The sequence below is a fragment of the Actinia tenebrosa genome, unplaced genomic scaffold (genome assembly GCF_029948245.1).
Source record: "Actinia tenebrosa isolate PJP-AT-01 unplaced genomic scaffold, QUT_ActTen_1.0 PGA_scaffold5__44_contigs__length_20552954, whole genome shotgun sequence".
Lineage (NCBI taxonomy): Eukaryota > Metazoa > Cnidaria > Anthozoa > Actiniaria > Actiniidae > Actinia > Actinia tenebrosa.
Window position 1 is genome coordinate 12835705 of NW_028292582.1, and position 17364 is coordinate 12853068.

Genomic DNA, 17364 nt, shown 5'->3' on the forward strand with positions numbered 1-17364 from the left:
GGTTAATGATTACGTCAAATAACAGTACAAAAATTACAAAAAACTAAAGCTTGAGGAACCTACATACAAAACCAACCTGAGGAGTCTATATATCGGGCATCAAAAGGTTCAGTGTGTGCCTATAATGAGAGAGATATTACAAGCTAAGAATCATAGCATTGCTAGATACAAGCCTGATATGATTCAGTAGCACATCCGTTCCAATGAGCGCGCCGGATTTATTATATCTACTTGTGCAAAAATACTGATATTATATATTACCTTTTTCCACTGGGTTTGTAAGAGGGGGTCCAGTTCTTCAGGTGCTACGACTGGAGTAGGTCGGGTGGATTTATTATATTTACTTGTGTAAGAATACTAATATTATATATTACCTTTTTCCACTGGGTTTGTAAGAGAGGGTCCAGTTCTTCAGGTGCTATGACTGGGGTGGGTCGGGTGGATTTATTAGATTCACTTGTGTAAGAATACTAATATTATATATTACCTTTTTCCACTGGGTTTGTAAGAGGGGGTCCAGTTCTTCAGGTGCTACGACTGGGGTGGGTCGGGTGGATTTATTATATTTACTTGTGTAAGAATACTAATATTATATATTACCTTTTTCCACTGGGTTTGTAAGAGAGGGTCCAGTTCTTCAGGTGCTATGACTGGGGTGGGTCGGGTGGATTTATTAGATTCACTTGTGTAAGAATACTAATATTATATATTACCTTTTTCCACTGGGTTTGTAAGAGAGGGTCCAGTTCTTCAGGTGCTATGACTGGGGTGGGTCGGGTGGATTTTTCTCTAAGTGGGTTAGCAAGACGTTTTAGATGACCATCTTCACCAAACCAGATGAGTTTCTGGGAAAAAAAGAATGAAATAAATATTTATATGGATGAATGGATGAACGGGTTGATATGTGGGTGGGTGGCTTAGTGGATGGATGGATGTGATGAAATCGACAGACAGGTGGGTAACTGGATGGGTGCAATGAAGTGGGATGGAATGGGATGAAATGAAAAGGTGGGTAGGTGTTTGGATGGATGGGTTGAGATGAATGGGTGGGTGGGTGAATATATAGGATGGGATGGGCAAGTGGGTGAGTGAATGACTGGACGGATGGATAGGATAGGATGGGATGAATAGTGATGAGTTCGTAAATGGATGATTGGATTGGATGGGATGACATGGATGGGCAATTGACTGAATGGGTGGATAGAATGAAATGCATGAGTTATTGAATGGTTGCATTGAAGGGATGGTTAGGATTGATGGATAGATGGGTAGGATGGATGAAAATATGGTCAGGTGAGTGGATAACTGGATGGATTGGATGGAATGAATGGATGGATGGATGGATGGGAAGAAGGGATTACAAATTGCCTACATTAGTGTGTGACATGAAGGGGTCATGAAGGGGTCTACGGACCCATTGTATGCCGTCAAAGCAGCTCAATTTAAAGGACAAAACAAAAGAATTTCAATCTCATGAGAATTGGAAACCTATTGTTATGTCCTCCAAATTGAGCAGCATTCCGACAGACTGCAAGGGGTCTATAGAACTAGATTTATGTTCTATTAACAGGATGTACCTTATCAGTGCCAACAAGCCTATCTTCCATGATATTTAGGTTAGAGAAGCAGACTGGTGGTGGTTTACCAACATAAAACCCTTCCTCTTCAAGATACCTGGGCTCTCGCCCTTCTGGAACTTTCTTATCAATGGGAACTGAAAGAAATAAAGGGCAACATGTTGAATATTTTATCCTGTACTATAAAATAGTTTAATAACGTGCATGCTGATTAGCTTATACCATGTTTACTGTATATCTGAATGCAAGGACACGCTCCCACAAAATCATTCAAAAATATTTAATAAAAGCAATGAATGTCAAAGGGCTGCTTATGTTTCTGTATTGATTTAAACCCTATGGGGGCTGAGGAACACTCGAAAAGCATGCTGCATGACAGTACAGTATTCCATCAATAGAAGGGGCTCATAAACAATGAGCTACGCCTATAGTTGCTAAGCTTGCTTCTCTCATGCTTCTCTCAGTTCCCATCTGAAATTGCCAAAACATCAAATTTGAATTTTTTATCTTTTTTTTTTTTTTAACTGGAAAATCTTTCAATGTGTTATATGCAATCTAAGTCATCGTATGAATATTATTTTCAATTGCTATATAATCCTACCTGCCAGGATACTTGGTACTTTATATATAGTTGATTCAATCTCCAGCTGCTTGTATTGCGGAACGTAACGTGGTTTGCCCCAAAATGTTGGCAAACCTTCATCAGGAACTTCAGTTACCTTTTATGAAAACAAAAAATACAAAAAGAATGACTAAGGATAATTCCTTCCAAATCATAATCACTAATTATTTAATTGTTAATTTAGGTCGTTTATTTTTTTTAATTTTTATTTATTTATTTATTTATTGATTGAACATAAAGCATGATGGGAAACCGAGTACTACACAAATTAGAACGAAGAAATCAATAGAATTATCACCAAAAATTACTCTTATTTTTGTCTGTAGAATACTTACAGTTTCATAGAAAATGTTGAAGTAAAAATCGTCAGAGGAATTTTTAGAGAGCTGAAAAACCATAAGTACTCGGTTTCCTATCATGCTTTGTGCTAAAGATTCCTGCTGGTGCACATTGGTTATTGGAGGATTCTAATGGTAAATGTCTGGTTATTTGTACCTGTTCTGTTGTTGCGTCCTTCTGGTCAGTCCCCTCGGTATCCATACTACCAACAAAGAAGTTATATGCCTCCTCTTCTGACGGCGCTCCCTTAAATACATTCATGTGAAACATTCTTGTTATTAATAACCAATTATTATTGGATATGGTTTATCCTGATATCCTGAATAGACCTTGCCCTTAATGTTTCCCCATTTCAGACCATGTGTCATTCTCTAATTCAAAACTCAAACCAAGATCCTTATTCTCACGAGAAAAACACTTGTCCTGAAATGAGAAAACATTATGCCAAGAGAGCATAAATAAGAGAGCATGCATAATAGGTAAATTACGAGCCTTATATGAAACACGATGGAATGAAATATGAAATAAGAGAATGAAACTTCTTGATAACACGTGCGCCAGGTAAATTCCCGGTTGGACTATTTTTGGTAACCGGATACATTTTAAATTTCGCCTTACCCTACTCCCGTGTGTCATCAATTTGCACGCGCGTACTCTTTTCGTTTCATTTTTAGCGATCAAAACAATAAATGGAAAGAGCATACACACGCAAGTCGATGACACACGGGAGTAGGGTAAGTAGAAATTTAAACAGCATCCGGTTACCATAAATAGCCCAACTGGGAATTTACATAGTGCATGCATTATTAAGAAGTTTCCCTCTCTTATTTATGCTCTCTTTATTATGCTCAAGCTGAAAAGGTTATAGTAGTTGCACTGAAACTGATGGTAGCCTATTGCCTGTCCATTAATCTATCATGACAGGTGTTTCAATCAGCCTGTATCAATGAAATCAGTATGTAATGCATAACCCTTACATCAGGATGTCTTATATGAGTCATTCTTGCCATTTTCTTCCATCTATTGACACTTGCAATACTCTCTTGCAAAGCTTTATCCTCTTCTTCTTCCATCTCGTCTAGTCCTGCCAGCTGAAAGTTAGAATCATCAATCAATCAATTAATCAATAAACTTTATTTAAAGAGAGTGACATATTAACCCAGTGAGTTGTCTAACTTACTGATATAAACTTATGTCAAAGTTAAATCTATTTCATATGGGATGCTTGTTGTACCTTGTTAGGCTCCTCATTCTGGATATTTATTTTTGGATCATCATCTGACTTATATCACTTAGCTAGATCATAAATATTTGGTACCTTTTAACATCACCTGGGGAAGACCCAGGTATCTCTTAGGGTTAATTTTCAAAATTTTCAAAAGAGCATCCATGCCTTCTATTATATCCCCAATCAATAATATCAAGCATGCTGTATACTAATATCACCATAAATATCAACAATACCATCACATCTTATCATTATCACCATCACCATTCCCAATATTTTCATCAACAACATCAAGTGACAATTATTATTCTAAAGTCACAATGTCATTGCTATTTTACATGTTTTTACCCCTGCTTCATCAAATCTTGTTGGTAGTGGATGATCTCTTAGGCCTTTCAGTCTGCGTTCAGGTGTAGTCTACGAGAGAGAAAAGAAACAGACATTGGAAAAATCCTTAAAGAAGAAGGAATGCAAACTAACTTCTAGTAATATGATCTGTCTGTCCATCCATCTATCCATCCATCCATCTGTCCATCCGTCCATTCATTCGTTCACTATTCATTCAATCAAACATCTATCCATCAATTTGTTCATTCGTTCAGTCATCCATTCATTCCTCCCTCCCTTCTTTTCTCTCTTTCTTCTTTCATTCAATCAACCAGTCAATCAGTCGGTCCATCCATAGTTAATGTATGTTAACTATGGTCTGTCCATCTGACTGTCTATCTATGTGTCTGTCTGTCCCTTTGTCCATCCGACTGTTCATGTCTTCAAAAATTAGGGAGCTGAGTATTATATCCTAGCACTTTCTTTATAGGACTCCCTGTAGTGAGGGGATTAGCATTAACATGATCATAATAACATTTTATCATATTATTTATATGCATTTTCACTTACTTCCTCCAAAGCACCCATTGCCTGAAAGACAAATAAAGAAAGAGGATTAAACAAGAAAAAACTGAAATTCCCCCATCCTCCCACCCCCTTCCAGTATCCTAAGAATAATGCATTCTAATTGGATGCACAAGTGGGCTGTATTTTCTATCTTTGCCCACGGTCCAGGATCCTGGCTTCTTATGTCATCGGCCCACACAGGGTTCAATTTCAGAACCTTTGCCAGTAATGTTGTTAATCAAAAACAAAAATCCTTCCCTACTTGACCTTCTCTTCAACAACAGTATTACCAGTAGACCATTCACATGGTCAGCAGGTTTCAAAGCAGTTTTTCTGGAAGTAGCCGACCTAAAAAATGAGCCATACTCCAGCAAAAGCCGGCAAATTTCAGCATTTTCTGAAAAATTATTTTGAATCCTGCAGCGTGCATGGGATAACATATTTCTAAACAACAAAACAAAACAAATGGGAAAGTAAATGGAGGAAATTATATATATTTTGTTCAAAAGTCGGTCCTAATAGAGAAAAACGGTGGCCTCTGCCTTTAGAATGAACTTTGGCTGTTCAAGATCTCTGGCACAGTTTTTCTGCCTAACTTCGCTTTCTAACTTTCGCTTCACCCACTTGCACATTTATGAATTAATTACTGATAGATTACATTACCTGTCTCCCCCTGACTTTACTGCGTAGTCTTTCTCTGATAGATGCATTTAGATTCATGCTGTCACCAGCTGTTGAAGGTGATAGCCTATCATCACCAGTCATCAACTTTTGTAGGCGTGGCCCAGGACCTGATGGAGATTCTATAAAGAAATGGAAATAGATGGTTTGAGTTGGTAACCAAGCAAACTGTGTTGAGCACTAAGTAAAAAGAATTTCATGGCAAACTTCCTCAGCATTAGATATATTGAATTTAAGAAATTATCATTAAAGGGTTGTAAGAGTTTTTCAATCTGGGTTCTTGGACCTTGGATCTGAATTCAACGAATTGTGTTGTGAGTCCCAATCAATATTTACAAAGTCCTCGTCAACACAAGTAAAGTGTTACGTGTAGAGTGTACGTAGATGAGACCAAAAAAAAGTGAAAATGATGATGAAGATGATGACGACATCTCTCACTCAGTCTGGGACCCTCCTGGGACCAGAATTTTAAAAAGTGGGGTTCCAAAATGGCCGCCATGCAGGAAAAGCTGGTAAGATTGGCTTCACAAAAGGGGGCTTCCAATTTCATTCTTTTGAATGTAAAGAACATGATTGGCTTCACTAGATTTCACAAAAGGGGGTTCCATGGAACTCAAGCAACCACCCCTGGATCCACCACAATACTCAGTCTCTAGAGACTTTACCTGGCAGTGCAGAAGTGGATGGCTGCTGGCTTTGGGCTTGTTCTCCCCATGCACCACCTGACGGGCCACTCTCCAGGGTACGAGAAAGCTAAAGTGAAGTTAGATTATAATTTAGGGTGATAAAATGTGAATAATAATAACCAACTGAGTTAAATGAATTCCCCCAAAGAGATTATGGGTCAATTATTATTGGTTAGCATTTTCCTAGCAGAGCCGGAGTTGATTGAACTAGAATTCTGCCATGAGTTCAACTAGTTGCATTTACGATCAATTTAAAGAATGAAGAATTCATAGTTCATGGGTTTTCTTGGCAGAATCATGGAAAATGCTAATATGGCAAAATACGGCATTGAATCCTTAATTCTGATTGGTTGATCTTGAGTTTGTTCTGAAGTTCAACTAAGCTGGATGGTATATGTGGAGACAGGAAACTGAGAAAAATTCTTTTATGAAGTTTAGAATTTTTTTTGAGTTCCCTGTTTCCACACAGATTTCTATATCATAAGTAAATTCTAATAATATATCACTTCCAGTATCTCACCTCTTCTTTTCTTTGCTGTCTTCTGGTTTGTAAGTTTTGAAGCATGTCATGGTCTTGATCCAGATCCTTTATCACAGAAATAAATAATTTGCTGTCTGATTAGAGTATGATTAATAATAATTTCAATAATAATATATGTGTGTGTGTGGTCCACATTCCCTAGTTTTTTTCATATTCAATGGACTACTCTATGTACTGTTAAATTAATACCCTACTCTACCCTCCCCTCCCCTAGCTATCATGTCCTAACCTCTCTTTGTTCCTATCCTATTCTACGCCTATCCCTTTCATACTCTACACTATGCTACCCTACTCTAAGACTGTTTTGACTTCTCTCTAATCCGTGTAGCTTGAGCTTTGAAAACTCTTAAAATAAAGCACTGATGGAGAGAGGGGGGTAACGAGTACACTGTCAGCTCCCTTGAAGACCAGTTACTAGGTGAAGGAATACTGATGCTAAATAAGGCCTTCACCTTTACATGTGTACATACCCTATCCTTAATCCTATCCTATCCTTAGTCCTATCCCCTGTATACCCTACCCATCTTCCCTGACTTCCCCCTACTCTACTTTGCTCTCACCTCCCCTGCCCTGCCCTACTCTACCCATCCTATCCTACCATACTCTACCCTGTTCTACCCATCCCACTCTGTTTACCCACTTATCTCAAGCCCAACCTTAATCCTACTCTATTCTACTCCATCCCTAACCATGATAGTACCAAGGGCGGATCCAGCCAAAATTTTAGGGGGGGCTTATTGAGTTTAGGGGTGGCTAATTGAGTTTTTTCTGCCAACACAATGGAAAACAAGATAAAAAAGCTTCATTTTTTTCCTGCTGAAAGGGGGGCTTCAGCCCCCCTTTGCCCCCCCTGGATCCGCCCTTGAGTACTCCCCTGATAGTAAGACTAATACACAGGTTATATGCAGCATACCTGTACAAGTGTCTCGTCTGCCCCACCAGGGCTTAATGTTTGAATTTGAGTAACTGTGTCATCTGCCATTCTTGATGGTGTCTGCGAAAACATTTTAAATATAATGTTCAGTCGTGTTCAATGATGATTATTATTATCCTGAGAATGTCTAGGTTCAAATAACTACAAAGAAAGTATATGATGTCAATCAGTATTTTTTTAATCTGATCAAAATCTCAGAAAAACAATACCTCTCTCAGAAAGAAAGTGTAATTTGCATCCTCAATCTTTCTTTATTAAGGATGAAATTTAAATAAGTTTTCGTCAGCTTGAATGAAAGACACAATATTCTTCGTTTGCAAACGACGTCATAGCCGCCATGTTGGAAGAATTTGACAAAAGATTTTTCAATGAATTCTTTTGTTATATCTTCCAACATGGTGGACATCCCTTTTGTTATTGTGCTCTCTTGGGATTGATTGCAAACCAAGGATTTGAAAATAATCAGATCAATTTCTCACCAAAGTATTGGAGTGGGTCCTTGTTTGATGCATTGTTTCATCAGCATCAGATTGATATGAGTTGGTCTCTGACATGATGGTTGCCTGGAACAGCAAGGGTATTTTAATTTAGATACTGTACCTACCCTGAAACAACCTCTAAAATATAAAATAATTCCTCAAAAGCCTTACCTCCATCGCAGCTCTTCTTTTCTTCATCTTTTCAAGTAGTACACTGAATATTTTGCATGAGATGGAGTATTAGAAAGTACTAAAAAAACTTATATTTTACAACCACCACTCCGCGGGGCTCTTCCGTGAGGTTCCCTCCAGACGCACTACCACTACATTCTATATTTACAACATACAACACTCAACTCGCATGTTGCTTTTTATGGAGGGAGGAAATTGGAGATCGCAGAGAAAACCCTCATGGCAAGGGAAAGAACAACGCAACAAACAAACTCAACTCACATATGATCCAGTCTGAGCCAGGGCTCGAACCCAGATGACAGCGAGTGGTAAGAGGTGAGCGGTAAACCACTACGCCACCAATGCTACCCATGACTAAAGACTAATTCAATAAACATAGCGTAATTTCCTTTCGACAGCAGGGTGCCAGAGTCTCCCTCCTCCCCGCCTAAAAGAAGGGAGAGAAAGAGGAGAGACTCTGCTAGCAGGGAAGGAGCCCACAACAAAGAACAACAATAGAATGTATTGTACACATTTTTATAAAAATAAACTTTGACTGCAAATTAATACAGTCGAATAAATAATGTTTTCTAGTAAATACGTGACAGGAATGCTAGTAAATTATGACTGGATCCGAATCCTTTCAAAAAAAACTCACCTGTTTGTGTCATCCATCTTGAACAACTTTTCTCTTCCACAACTTGTCACCAAAATACTCTCAAAAATAATGCTTCAGATAAATAATATTTTCATTTCCTCTGTCCAATATATTCATAGTTAAGCATATTAGGTCTCTTAACGTAATTTCTTTGGCTATTTTTGCATTTTTCATCTATCTATTTAGTCTTTTTAGGCCCAGTTGTTGTACAAGCTCGACATAGACTTCTCTTGGATACATATTCTGCACAGTTTATGGACTGTTTTTGTCGTTTTTAGCCTTTTTAACCTCCACAACGTTGTTCCTTAATAATTCGAGCATAAAATTTCAGTAATAACATTAGCGAAACTGAGACAAAACAAGAGAAAAATAGATTTACAGTCACCACAAACAAAGACAATTTGTGGACTTTTTTTGTAGAAGGAATTTTCGCGCCGTACACAATAAACACCAGACCACCACGGTACAAAAAATGCCACAGGATACCCAAATCTAGCTTCTTTTTGTCATAAATTGTTGCTCAAAACCACAACAAACAATAATAAAAGATAGAAAATCAAGTTTTGTTTGCGTTTTTCGCTTTATTTTATTTGTAAGTCCATTGCCTGAGCTTTTTTCTTGGAATAGTAAATTGTTGTAAATTTTTTTGAAGCGGGCTTCCTGTGTATTTTTCCAACAATCCTCTGCGAAGATTCGCCGCTCATTTGCTTGAAAATAGTTTTGTAGGAAAGTCGTAGAAATCTAAAAAAAGCTATAAAAGTTCTCTATTTTTCCTCCAAAAGAATTTATTTGATGACTGCTGGAAGTATTTGAGTTGCTTGAGGTTTAAAAACGGTGAGTTGAAACGATCGATCGTAAATATTATTTACTTTTTGAAGATTATCCGACCGGGAATATTGCCTTGTCAACGACAACAATATTGTTGAGCTGTTTTTGTCATATTGTTTTTAATAAGTTAAGTTTTATGATCTTGATTTCTATAGATCCTCAGCTGAATAAGACTGAAGTTATACAGTATACTGCATTGCTAAAGACTAAAATGGTAAGGTTTAAAAACCCAAGCTTTAACGACCGTTGTTGCAGAAGCTAAATTAAATTTTGAGAAAAATTTTCATGCTTCCTGACTCTGGCAAAAAATATTACAGTAATAAATTCGAATTATTATTAGTTTATATGTCGTGGTTTTGGCCCATTCTTGTGTTTTCTGTATATTTTTCTTATTTTTATTCGTATTTGAGTTACCGTAATCGTTAACTCAAATAAGATCGTATCGTTAGATCGACTCTACTTTACAAATTTAAAAATATATATATTACTATAAATCTTACTGTATAATCTTATCAGTAAGATACAGTAAATAATATAGTGTTATGATATATTTAGTTTAGAGCTACGAAGTCGACAGAGGAGGCTGATAGTGACTCAGATTGGGACAGTCTGTCTGGTGGAGCAGAACCACGATCTGACAATGAGCCTTCCCCAAGACCACATCCACCAACTTCACTAAACACCAACTCAACTCACATCCAAACACCTAACGTTAAAAACACATCAACACCTGTTAAAAGTAATGTCAAATCCGCTCCAAAGGCAGCGACAACTACGAATCTTAGACCAGGGAAAATGTATGGGAAATCTCCAGGTGTGACAACGTTTGTTGACAGGGGTGATTATAACGACAGCACTGCTGATAGAAGACAACAACTTTCACCAATTCCAGTAGATTCTAATTCAAATAGAATAAGTAGTAATGTTGGAAGTAGAAGACAAGAAAATGCATTGGAAATGAATGAATTGGATTTGAATCCTGTGAGAAGTGGACACACCAACTTGGGATTTCATCGAACTGGTGATGACAATCCCCCTTATGACTTCAAAGGTAAGTAATTAATACTTCAAGCATAATATATGTGAAAATATTGTGAAAATATGCTGAGTCTGGTAGGCCGCCTGGCATGTTGAAATTTTTGATGTATTATTAATTGGTACCATTTGATGAAAGATTTCTCATTAGCATCCATTGTTAACAGCACCACAGTGGCCACCATGTTTTTGACTTTTGACTCTCTTGGGGATGCTTGCAACCCATTAATAGTTTATGTATTTAGCCCCTATGTCTCCAAGACGTCCACAACAATCTATTATTCATTTATCTTGGTAGATGTCAGTGCATGCCCAAAACATTTGGGCTAAACATTATAACTGTCATCTAGGCTAAACATTATAACTGTCATCTAGGCTAAACATTATAACTGTCATCTAGATGACAGGACCTTTGACGAGCCAGACTTAACTAATATGCACATGAAAAACCATTTTGAAAACATGCTTGCATCATCTTCTGGCATCACCGACCTCACTCCTGTCAGAGACCTTTAAGGAGTCCCTACTGTGAAATATGTCCCTGGGCAGGTAATTATTTTTCAAGGCTTCTTGTAAGACAACCTTGCATGTTTTGTCCACCAGGTGCTTTACCCAAGCAGGACACCAGAGGAGGAAGACCTGAACAAAAACAGCACAAAATGAAAAAAGCATATATAAGGAACCAAACCCCTGACCCTGCCAACACACTTACACCAAGACTACCATCTGACCATTCCTGGGATAATAGTGACCAGGAAGAGGAAGATGGTCCTGGAATTCTTCCTTCTACATCCCCAAGAATGTCCAATCACAAGCAACAAGCAAACAAGAGCTTCAAAGGGACAGGAGATATTCAAGAATATGCCATTGATGTTGACATACCTGATGATGAGGCTTGTTGTGTTCCATATCAGAAAAAGAAAGGAAATGGGTAAGTTGCTTGCTTGTCTTATTCTTGGATTGCACGTTACATGATTGCGGCAATGTTGGTGCCATTTAACAAAAGATTTCTCATTAAAATCCATTGGTAATGGCACCACAATGGCTGCAATGTTTTTGTCTTTTGACTCTCTTGGGAATGCTTTCAATGCATCAATATTGCAGGATGATGTCAAGGGGGTGATTATTTTAAGAAGAAAACCAGTAAATAGCTTTCTCTTTAGATTTTACACTATTTCTCTGTTATGGCTAGCCAGACTGGATGGTTAGCCTATATAGCCACCCATTCCACTCACCACCACCTTCCTGGATCTGCCCTTGAGCAACAGACCTTCCCAAATTCGCTTGCATGACCGCGAAACAGTGGTTTAAAGTCAAGACTGAACTTGTTTCACTTATTTATCAATTGAATCCAACCTCTTCTTGAAACTATTGTTTCCTGACCAGTCAAGCGAATGGGTTGCTATCAATAGACGTTACTTGATAGCTGCATTTTTAATGGCTTGTAGAATATTGGAGGTTGTTTTGATCTCTTGTTTTCTGGTTTCATGTCATAGAAAAAGTCAAATACAATAGTTTGAGGACTTATTTTGACATGTTTTGACTTAACATCAGCTAGTTGCACCTCAGTCAACTGCTTTTTTGCCCCCCTGAGTCAATCCCAAAAAGTCACGTGATTGATAGTTAACAATTCAGGAAAGGTCTTAATCAACTTTGCGCTTTTACAGTGCAACAAAAAAAAAAAAAAAAAACACAAATGAATCAGATTCAGGTCACTTATTTAGGTCAAACTCTAATACATTAGATTTTGATACTCCTGCATTGGAATCCTTGAAGTCATTGATTATATTATACTATTATGACCTCTTACATGGAATTCTCTTGTCTTTTTTCAAGCTATACGTACATGTTTCATCATGGTAAGTTCCAGTATTTTAGCGTTGTACCTGAATGGAAGAGAACCTTACATGAAAACTATAGGAGAGAGGTGAGTAAAAAAGCTATCGTTGGGTTTCACTTTAAGTCATGAGGAAAATCATTTAGGTCTGAGGCAAAATCTCTTCATAAGTACAAAAGATACTAATTCCATTTTCTTTTCTTTTACGTTGACTGTTAGTCACTTATTATGCAACTTCCTTAACTGGCCAAATAACTTCAATCTACAATCCATGAACCAGAATAATGAAAATGTCAGGGCTCTTGGTTTTGCAATTATTAATAATTACTATAATTATTCAATATTTTCTCGTCTTAGGACAGAGCGGTGGCTTACATACTTTTGGCAGGAATTCTTTGGTACTATAGGCCTTCTAGTTGACTTTGGACTTATTTTTCTATTGGAGTTCATCAAGTTTACATTTCGTAAAGTGCTGGTCAGACTTCTAGTTGGATTCATTATCATATTTGGTGACCATTTACTCAAGCCGGTACTAGCAGCTCTGTTCAATAGTTTCCTTCAGCCTAGTCTTAGTTTTGTCTGGAACTCTTTTGTTGGACTTAGAAATGCTATTCAGCCTTTACTAGACATAACTCGAGAAGTAGTATCACAAGCAACTTCTTTACTCAAAGGATTTAGATTGTTTGAACTAAACTGGAAACCAGTTTTGGACACCAGTGCTAATAATTCCAGGGTTTCACAGCAGCACAGGATTCAAGAGTTATGAATCATCATATTACGTAAAGTTATTACAGTTATATGATTTTAGTATAATTTTAAAGTTGAATATAGTTTAGTGTACTGTCGAGCAGTGATTATTTGAGAAGCAGTGATTATGAGGTTTACGGGTAGAAAAAATACTATTTTTTTTTACTATTTTTAAATATTTTTTCTCCCCCGACCAGCCAGCCATGGAGGGTCAGAAAAAAACCTCTGCTCGCAGGGTAAAGTACAAGTAATTACTAAAAACGTTTTCTTATCCTGAATTTTGATATTCAAGTTTAATATTATACTAAAACAATTGTTCACTCAGGCTTAGTGATTATGGTGAATATTTACCTCACTTTTCAGACTGGCTTCTCTGTAAATATTCACCAATAATCACTTTGCCTTCAGCGAGTAATCGTTAAATTCATTTATATTTTTCCATTTTTATGGTTTTTCATGATTATTTGGTGATATTGAAATTTTTGTTATATTCCAAGTTAGTGTGGGTTTGGTTAAAGAGATTTTTGAATTATTAGAAATTATTTGAACATCATGTTTGTACTCCAAAGTACATGTAAATAAAGTTTGCCTACAAAAATAAGATTGTTGGTATGAAATTATTTCCAAAACAGAACATGTAGAGCATTCAAAAAGGGCTGGGAGAAGCATCAAACAGCATCCTGCTTCTCAACTGCTTTATAACTGCACACAATACATTTAAATTTCTTTTCATAAATTATTTGAGATAACACATGCACCAGGCATCCCAGCCACTTTTTAGACAAATTTGATAGGAAATATAGGCTGTACAAGTTCTAAATATAGGAAAATGTAGGATTTTTTCCCAAAAATATATGCACTTTATAGGAGCTAAGATAGCTTTTTGGTGGCATAACCAGGGATCAGGAGGGTGCACAGGCAATGATTTGCAGAACTAAAAAGCCATAAAAAAACAGAACCAAAAAAAAGGGGGGGGACATTTTATTTCCTTCACCAAATATGCTAAACAGTGTAAAATATAAATGTATCAATCAGCAGTTGTCCTATTTATAGGAAATATAGGTTTTCTTTAAATATAGGCTCTTTATAGGATCCTATACAAATTATAGGAAATATAGGATATATAGGAGGTCTGGGATGCCTGCATGCACTGATTGGCTGGCTACCATGGCTATATCAGGGGACAGAGACATGCTTATGAAAGTAAAAAATATTTTTCAAAGGCAAGAAGAGATGTCTGCTTATGTCTCTAACGCTGGGAGTTGCGGAGCACCTGAAAAGCAAAAGAAACACTCGACTACGCCTTGCATATCTAAGCTTGCCTCTCTCATGCTTTACAGCTCCTAGCTAGTTTATATCACAGTACAGAGACATACATGCACATTTTATTTTCCTTAAATACAAATATTAGAATAGCCATTATCTTGGATTACATGGTATGTGAACATTGTAATCTGAGACTTAAAGCAGTTACATCGTGATCTAGCTTCAGTACAAGCATGCCTTATATGGTGTCATTTTGTACTCAAGCTAGACCACAATGCACTTTGATTATCAAACTCAGTAAAAGTATGTCTGGAGCATGAATCAAAGAAACAAGCAAGATTACAGTGCATGAAAATAACTTTTAAACCCAGGAGCAAAACCTTGCTAGTAAATAATTTGTTCTTAGCAAAAATTTCAACACCACTAGTTGTATGCGGTGAATGAGAAGCTTTACTTGATGCAGGTTCTAAACTTTTCAGTCCTTCAATTTCTGGAGTGTGGTCATACTCGCAAAACTTAACTAGTTAAATTTTTAGTCACTAGCTAGATACGAAATTCACCCGCAAGTGTTAATCTCGTGCCCTGCTATAGACAACAAGTAATGAGTCAAATACAAATGAGACACAGTTTTGTTGGATGGGATTTTATTGCTGATTCATAAAGGTTTACTTCAGTGGAATGAATCGAGAAGAATGAGTAGCTCCAATACCAGGTCTTCCGTGCTTGACAGGCTTGTATGTGATGGAGAATTCACCAAGATAGTGTCCAATCATCTCAGGCTGCGAAATAAATAAAGGAACACATCAGTTACTAAAATGCTTGGAAGGCTGGTATGGTGAACATATTGTCTAGCATTTAAAGTTTTCATGGTAACTGTAATTGGCTTTCGATTGGCTGATTCTGTGTTAGTGGTTAAATACATGTAACTCGTCCCAAAAAAATCTAAACAACTATTTGCACAGCTTATTATACCAGTTACCATGGAAATATTGGGAGAACTAGTCAATTGAAGCAAGGCAAAGATTTGACCAGACAAGCTTCATTTCTGCCCGGACATTGTCCTTTGACTGGCCATTATATTTAGCCCTGCTGTATGATAAACCCTATTCCCTGTTTTCCCACTTCAGATCAACTCATTCCCTTGAGCATTATTTCTTTGTTGGCAAGTAGTGGTTGAGAAGATACATTAATATAGAGGAAATTGGAACAGAGCATTAATATCTGTTTTAAAAGGAAAGGCAGATGGACCTTTCTCACATGGCAACCATGTTGATTGCAACAATAGATTTTTTCCTATCATTCTAGGACGAGGCCACGCATTAAAATAAACATTTTATTCTCATGGAAATAATTATGGTGCCATATGAGTTCAAGGTCCATGGCCTTAAATGGAATAACACTGCCCCAAAGTGAATTAGAGGGACTATAAACTTACTGTTTCAGATTGGATATAATTCATTTCTATTCAGATCGCATATCCCTCCCTTGTAGTACAGGTACATTATGTGGTTTACATTGTGTGGCCTCAAAATATATTTACGACATCTCTCACACTGTGACTGGCTCAAAAAATGTTTCATAAATATCTATGGTCTGGACACCACATATCAACCCAACAGAAGATATGTACACCTCTACAACTTCATCTTTAGAATCAGGGCCTAGTTGTACAAAGGGTCAATAGCACTATTAGATGGATAAATCCTTATCCAGTGGATACATTTATTGAATAACACCATTTATCCACTGGATAAGATTTATCAGTCAGATAGTGCTATCCACCCTTTGCACAACCCGGTTCAGGGCTTAAAACAATGGCTGGTCAGTCACAGTCATGATCAACAGCCAAATAAGTTTGAGCTCAGTAAAACCTCGTTTTTGGCTGAACGTTTCTGGTCAATATGACCAACAATGCAAAGCTTTGACTTGACAAGTTCTTCCATTTCTGGATGATCATTGTGCATGGAGCAGCCATGTTTTTTTTAAGCCATGAGCATGACAATGTTATCAAACTAAAAATACCAATAACTCGAACTTCTATTGTTGGAGTGCAACTACGTGACTCAAAATTACTTGAGATATAAATAACATTGAAACAGCCACCATGTTGGTTTATCTAACAAGGTAAGCTAATGAGCAATGCTTTATTACTGTCAACCAACATGGCAGCTATGATGTACAGTAACCTGCACCCCAAGAGGTGAACATGAACGTTGAAGTATAGAATGGGTACTAAACATCTTGGTATTTTCTATCATTACCTTGATTTCAACCTGGTTGAAAGTCTTGCCGTTATAAACACCAACAACACTGCCAATCATTTCAGGAACGACTATCATATCTCGGAGATGTGTCTTAACAACGTCTGGTTTTTCCATTGGAGCAGCCTCCTTCTTTGCTTTCCTCAACCGTTTAATGAGGGCAGTCTGCTTTCTCTTCAGACCTCTGGAAAACCTACGCCTCTGACGACAATTCACAAGTTCCATAAGCTGTTCATGTGAAAGATCAAGAAGCTGATCCAAATCTACACCACGGTAGGTGAATTTACGAAAGGTACGCTTCTTCTTGGGTTGATCTGCAGCTTCCGACTATCGTAAAAACAAAGGCGATTTAAGCGCAAAAGATGTAAAAACTCGATGAAATAAAGGTTTAATAATGAAGATGAATAACTAATCTAATGTTGGAAATAGTTTTAAAGATTCACTATTGCTTTTTAACGTGGATGAAAAAGGATTTAATCTTCAACTAAAACTCACCATCTTCACGTTCGGAGAGAAACAAGAAAAGAGAACGAGGATAACTGGAACCCAGGACTTCTACAACCGTTCACTCCACACTTAC

The 17364-nt window shown here is 37.2% G+C and overlaps 3 protein-coding genes across 3 annotated transcripts in view; 1 reads left to right on the plus strand and 2 right to left on the minus strand.

Annotated features, from left to right (window-relative positions):
* Positions 1-9237, minus strand: part of LOC116302210 (coiled-coil and C2 domain-containing protein 2A) — a 34865-nt gene extending 25628 nt beyond the window's left edge. Inside the window, exons 1-15 of the mRNA XM_089038175.1 lie at positions 8811-9237; positions 8153-8195; positions 7982-8065; positions 7482-7562; positions 6548-6613; positions 6007-6094; positions 5324-5463; positions 4664-4684; positions 4115-4183; positions 3516-3629; positions 2695-2784; positions 2179-2296; positions 1578-1714; positions 714-845; positions 77-119 (exon numbers count right to left, since the gene is read on the minus strand). Of these exons, the coding sequence (XP_088894301.1) occupies positions 77-119; positions 714-845; positions 1578-1714; positions 2179-2296; positions 2695-2784; positions 3516-3629; positions 4115-4183; positions 4664-4684; positions 5324-5463; positions 6007-6094; positions 6548-6613; positions 7482-7562; positions 7982-8065; positions 8153-8195; positions 8811-8827 (1243 nt within the window). The 5' untranslated portion in view covers positions 8828-9237. The remainder of the gene's footprint in view (positions 1-76; positions 120-713; positions 846-1577; positions 1715-2178; positions 2297-2694; positions 2785-3515; positions 3630-4114; positions 4184-4663; positions 4685-5323; positions 5464-6006; positions 6095-6547; positions 6614-7481; positions 7563-7981; positions 8066-8152; positions 8196-8810) is intronic.
* A 268-nt stretch (positions 9238-9505) lies between these two features.
* On the plus strand, positions 9506-13067 carry LOC116302208 (uncharacterized). Its single transcript, XM_031711438.2, has 6 exons — positions 9506-9644; positions 9794-9852; positions 10194-10689; positions 11277-11604; positions 12510-12600; positions 12868-13067. The coding sequence occupies exons 2-6, from the start codon at positions 9850-9852 to the stop codon at positions 12928-12930; spliced, it is 981 nt and encodes a 326-aa protein (XP_031567298.2). The 5' UTR covers positions 9506-9644; positions 9794-9849; the 3' UTR covers positions 12931-13067.
* A 2083-nt stretch (positions 13068-15150) lies between these two features.
* LOC116302213 (small ribosomal subunit protein uS19) lies at positions 15151-17321 on the minus strand. The gene is made up of 3 exons (XM_031711446.2): positions 17280-17321; positions 16785-17111; positions 15151-15302 (listed from the first exon to the last, which is right to left on the minus strand). Exons 1-3 carry the CDS (start codon positions 17280-17282, stop codon positions 15189-15191), a joined length of 444 nt encoding a protein of 147 aa, XP_031567306.1. The 5' UTR covers positions 17283-17321; the 3' UTR covers positions 15151-15188.
* Positions 17322-17364: the final 43 nt, after the last annotated feature.